General features: G+C 40.5%; 1 protein-coding gene across 1 annotated transcript in view; it reads left to right on the top strand.

The window, feature by feature from the left end:
- The window catches only part of ESF1 (ESF1 nucleolar pre-rRNA processing protein homolog), a 65,789-nt gene extending 60,146 nt beyond the window's left edge, over nucleotides 1-5,643 (top strand). The window contains exon 14 of the mRNA XM_073553811.1: nucleotides 5,206-5,643. Coding sequence (XP_073409912.1) covers nucleotides 5,206-5,514 — 309 coding nt within the window. The 3' untranslated portion in view covers nucleotides 5,515-5,643. The remainder of the gene's footprint in view (nucleotides 1-5,205) is intronic.
- Nucleotides 5,644-6,000: the final 357 nt, after the last annotated feature.

Below are 6,000 nucleotides of genomic sequence, written 5' to 3' on the forward strand. Positions count from 1 at the left end.
AACTGACGGCCTCATATGTGTCCATGAAGCTGTAAGTTTAGGTCAGAAGACCCGCGGTCATTCCTGGCATTGGACTATGAAATCCGCTCGTGTGAACCCCTCTTTAGCTATTATTTAGCTTTTTTTTTTTTACTCTGTCATTAAGCTGCACTTTCCTGTTGGATAAAGTTGTTGCATTAGTTTTAGCGAAATTCTTTTATTTCTGTCTTCTTTCCTCCTGGTTTGATGAGTGCGCAGAACAAAAGATCAGAGTTTGGGTTAGAAATGTCCATGTTCTCATGACGGCAGCGCGTTAGATGGTGGATATTACACACTCCGCCTGTGGTTGATGCCGGGGCATAATACAGACATACTTCAATATCTTAAATAAAAGCCTTATGCATCCAGAAAGTGAGCTGGTTAGAGTTTGGGGAGGACCCATCATCCATCCAGACCTTTTATTATAGCAGGGGAAATAAAACACACGGCTATTGTTGTCTAGTTTGGTTCTTTTCCTTCTGCCCACAAAGCACCATGTGTTTTCTTTGTAGCTGCTCTCAGACATAATTTTCCTAATTTTAGCAGAAATATAATAATGTTTTCCCCCTTATGTTTTTTTCTTCTTTTGAGATCGTATCAATGGTTTTTGCTGCTTCCAAAACTTCTTGGGGTCTTTTTTGCAATAACCATTTACATGCCTGTTTGTTTTGGCAATGGACGTTTAAACCCCATTCGCATTTGGCAGCGAATACTCTATTTGATCCGACTTCAATGGCACCTAGTTTATCTTTGCTCAGATGGGACTCCAATTCTAAAAGGGGTTCTCCACCATGGATAATCCCTGCTTGTTTGATGGGTCCTTTTATAAGAGGCTGATCATAAATATTCAGCCTGAAGGAACTGGCAGTGATCAGCTGTAATCTTTGTGATCATCTGGAAATCAGTGTAATATCCCTGCAGTGCCACCACAGGGGAAATAAGGTATTACACTGTGTCCATTCGTATCAATGGTGGGATATCTATGCATGGAAGGACACAACAGCTCCTCCAGAGTGACATTCTTTGTAATCGGTGTGCGCTATGGTCAATAGATGAGGGTCCTGAACAGGTGATCCCCTTTAGTTAATTACATTTCCCTTTAGGGTATTGAAAAATAGACAATCCCTTTAAGTGCCATTGTCAAAGTAAATTCCCTCAACAAACATTTCAGATTTTCCTGTTTTATCTTCATGGTTTCTAATTTCCATTTGTTAGCGAGCGCATGGTTACATTTTGAGGAGGACCACGGATGCTCAGTGTTATTGCAATGGGAAGAATAATTTTGCTTTTAGATTCAAAATTTTGCCCTAATTTTCATAATAGAACGCTACACGTCTCTGTTCTGTCTTCAGTGACCTCCACCTACTGGTATCTGAAAGGTAGACAAAAATATAGAACCTAAGCAGGTTTTTCTATTCCGTAATTAGAACATATCAAGTCTCCACAGGATAGGTAATAAGTGTCTGATTAGTTGGGGGTCCGACATCTGGGACCCTAATAATCATGAGAACGTGGCTAGTGTGTCTCTTGTGAATGGAGCTTCATTCTACTCACCCTACTTCAGCAGTCTTGTAGACTTTGAATGGAGTGGCAATGCACATGAATGGCCGCCATTTCATTCCAAAGACCTGTTACTAAACATAATCTCTAAAGGGAAGCCATCGTCAGAACATTACCCATTGTTTAAATCAGGTTTTTGTGTTAAATGCATTTTTTTTTACTGTTTTTTTGCCATGTTTTCTTTTACCTAATTTTAGTCTGTTAAAAATTAAAAAAAAATAGAAATTGGAGTTGTTGTTTTTTAAACCGTAACTCCTTGTTGTTTTAGGATACCACACATTTACATATCTACACTGTTTATACCCCTTTCCTAACTTTTGTATTGAAGCATCCAATGAGCGTGTGCAAAAGGGGGGAGCAAGGTTCATTGTGAAATCTGCTATTGTGGATCCTGTGTTATCAGCTGTCATTGTAATCCTGACTCTGATGATAAGGAACCTGCTGAAAACCCTTCCCGAAAGAACGGGCAATATGAATCTAAAAAAACACTCAGCTTTAAACGATAGGCAGTCTTCTGATGATAGCTTCCGTTTAATCGTATTTTACCAGTGAGAATAAAACAAGAACAAAAACTGGGTCCCAGTTGCTTAGAAATCTTCTTTCTCGGCAGCACATTGTCCTGTGTAAACAGAACATGTGCTGCCAAGAGCATCTTTTTTTGCACAGACCGATCGTATTACCGATTTTACTGTACGCACGCAAAGTCCTGGCTGCTCGTCTGTTAATCAACCGCCGATCGGCTTCAATGTACCCACTCAGTTAATGTCCACGCCTTGGCTCAGTAATTTATATACATCAATATAGACACCAATACAGTGGGTGTAGGTAGTTTTTTGGGGCTACCATTCTTAGTATGTGGAAGTGAGGTGGTAACGTTTAGTGGTTCCAAGTGTACCTTCTAAAGTCTCTCTCAATTGAGACCTCTTAAAATTAAAGGGTCTACTGACAGCCAAAATATTTCTACAGTAAGTGTTAGAGGAAATGAGAAGATGAAAGGCCTCTGGCCAGCTGCTTTTATCTAGGACGCATCACACAGGGAAGTGTGTAATTGATTACAACACGTGAGATCACTAAGCTTGGTTTATACAAGCCTTATGTACTGGCACTTGACGGTATTGATGATGGCGCTTGTGTGCTCTATAAAACTTGTTGCCAACACATATTGGTCACAGTCAATTTAATTCAGTGTTGTAATCAAATTGTTAAAGAAGACTTCCTGGGGAAACCTCGTAAAGGAAAGCAAGCACACATATAAGGCAATTTTATGAGAATAATAGGTTAATTAATTGATTCTTCCATTGTATTCAGTGGGCTAGCGACTTGGCAAAAAAGGAACATTGTTGAGTCCACCCTAAATCCTGCTTGTGCAAGCACAAGGCTCCATTTCTCAAAGAAGAGATATTATCATAAATGGGTTGTCCACTATTAGGACAACCCCTTTTTGAACTAGGTGTTTGGCCCCGATAAAATTAAAAAAAAAAACTACACTCTCACCCGTGCTGGCACCATTCCAGCGGTGGCAAAGATTTGTAGTGCTGGAGCTCTCCTGCGATGTTGTGACACTGAGTCAGGGAACAGCTGAAGCCCTGACTTTCTCTTCCGGTTCAATTCATACGAAGGTGGAGACAGTGACCCCAGCACTGATTTGGGGCAGAGGCACCACGTGTCACAACACCACAAGAGAGCTCCGGGACCGCGAGTGCTGACACCATTGGCACGGTGCCGGCAACGTGGGTGAGTATGGTTTTTTTGTTTGTTTTTTTTAATTTTTATCAGGGCCAAACATTTAGTTTGAGAAGTGGTCCTAGTACTAGACAACCCCTTTATTGGGTCTATGTAACTCCTTAATTTATGGAAAAAAAAAAAAGTGATCCCAGGAATCTGCTTTCTCCAGCAGTCCCATAGACATTGAATGTAGCGGACGTCGACCAGGACTTAATTCAAGATTGGCTATAGATCCCTGTGTTTCGGGTTCCAGTTGTCGGACATTCAGAAATCATAAAGTTTTCGTCTATCCCATAAATGAGGATAATTTTATTTTTTTTTAGAATAAGCTTTAAGGGGTCATAATGTACTGTTATTCAGTATCACCTATAACAACAATCCCTCATTCAATCCCTTAGATTTCATTAGTGGCATACCGCCAACGACGACAGACCACGTGGCCATCGCTAGCACCCTCTTTCCCCATCCACCCATCATCGTACTTTCAACTGTATTGGCATCCTGTATTGTAATGTAATACTGTAAGGTGCACTACATGGCACCAAAATAATGTATATGTATAGAGGATTATCCATAATAACGTATAGACGATTTTATGGGGCCGATAATGTATGGTGCACTATATGGAGCCCATAATAATGTATGGAGGACTACATGGTGCCCATAATGATGTTTGGAGCACAACATGGGGCCCATAATACTGTATGGAGAACTATGTGGGGCCCATAATACTGTATGATGAATTATGTGGAGCCCATTATACTGTATATGGGGCCCATAATACTGTCTGGAGGAATATATGGGGCTTATTGTACTGTATGGAGGAATATGTGGGGCCCATTATGCTGTATGGAGGAATATGTGGGGCCCATTATCCTGTATGGAGGACTTTGTGGGGCCCATTATCCTGTATGGAAGATTATGTGGAACCCATTATACCGTTTGCAGGTCTATGTGGGGGTGCATTATACTGTATGGAAGATTATGTGGGGCCCATTATACTGTTTGCAGGACTATATGGGGGCCGTTATACTGTTTGCAGGTCTGTGGGAGTGCCATTACACTCTTTGCAGGGTTATGTGGGGACCATTATACTGTATGCAAGCTATTATACAATGTAAAGGTTTTTGTGGGGGTTCATCATACTGTGTATAGTGTTGTGTAGGGGGCAGTATGCTGTTTGGAAGGCTGAGTGGGGGTCATTTTATTGTTGGAGGGCTAGTACGGGTCATTATATAGTGTGGATGGTTGTGTTAGGGCCCATTATACTGTATGGACCACTGTGTGGCAATCACAATTTTGCCACCATACTTTGCTGGGAGAAGGGGTGACAGAAGGGTCATTATGCCTTGTGTGTGGAGGACACTGTGGAAAAATTCACAGAATGCAATGAAATGACAATATAGGGTTCAATAGGAGGAAAGTTGAGATATGCTCTGGTGTGACCCCCTTTTTATGGGGGGGTGGGGGTGGGCCCAATTAAAACTTTTGCTATGGATTTCCATGACTTCTATGTTCCACCACTGGATTTCATCCATCTACTTACCTTCCAAACAGAGTAAAAAAAAAAAGCAGATGAAAGCCTAAATTATTGTCAACTCCATAAGCAAAAACAGCCCTTACTCAGCGTTCAGTACAGCTTTTAGGGCTTGTGCACACCTTGCAGATTTGGTACATTTTTGCCATGCAGATTTGCTAGCAAAACCTGAAGCAATCATGATGCCAGCAAAGTGAATGAGAAACCTGAAGTGTTGTGCATACATTGAATATTTATGACTTGCAGCAAGTCTATTCTCTGTGCTTTTTAGCCAGGGTTTATCACCATTGACCTCCTTCAAAACAGTAAAAAACGCTTGTCCTAAAAAATATTTATCCTTTTTTTTTTTTTTTTTATACCTACAGATAAATGTTGAAGATTCAAGATTCCACGCAATGTACACATCACATTTATACAGTGTGGATCCCTCAGATCCCAACTTCAAGAAAACTAAAGCTATGGACAAAGTTTTGGAAGAAAAGGCCCGAAGAAGAGAACAGGAGCAGAACAATTACACAGAGACAGTAAAGAGACAGCAGGAAAAACTGAAAGCTGGTGATGAAATGGGAACATCCGCTAAAAAATCTGTAGATCCGGCCCTGTCAGCACTGCTGAAATCCATAAAGAGCAAAACCCAGCAATTTCAAGCTTCTAAAAAACAAAAAACAAAATAATAACTGCCTGTGAGAGATGTACATGTCATTCCACACCTCAAAGGCAGAGGAGCCCCCTCACCACAGGGCTCTATGAAGAACAGAAAACTTTGTATATAACTCCTTAGAAGTAAATGATTTTACATTTCAGTGTGGATATTGCGTGTATTAAATGAGGACATATAGAACATCAATTAAAGGGAATTTTCTGCACTACAATATTAATGGCTTTAATGTGAGAGCTGCCAACCGAATGACCATTATTCCGACGGCTATCTCTCCTCGCTCCCCCATACACATTATGTATATACAGTTGTGGCCAAAACTATTGACACCCCTGCAATTCTGTCAGATAATACTCAGTTTCTTCCTGAAAATGATTGCAAACACAAATTCTTTGGTATTATTATCTTCATTTAATTTGTCTTAAATGAAAAAAACACAAAAGAGAATGAAGCAAAAAGCAAAACATTGACCATTTCATACAAAACTCCAAAAATGGGCCAG

Source organism: Dendrobates tinctorius, unplaced genomic scaffold (assembly GCF_039654945.1).
Source record: "Dendrobates tinctorius isolate UK_male_01 unplaced genomic scaffold, ASM3965494v1 ptg000203l, whole genome shotgun sequence".
Classification (NCBI taxonomy): Eukaryota; Metazoa; Chordata; class Amphibia; order Anura; family Dendrobatidae; genus Dendrobates; species Dendrobates tinctorius.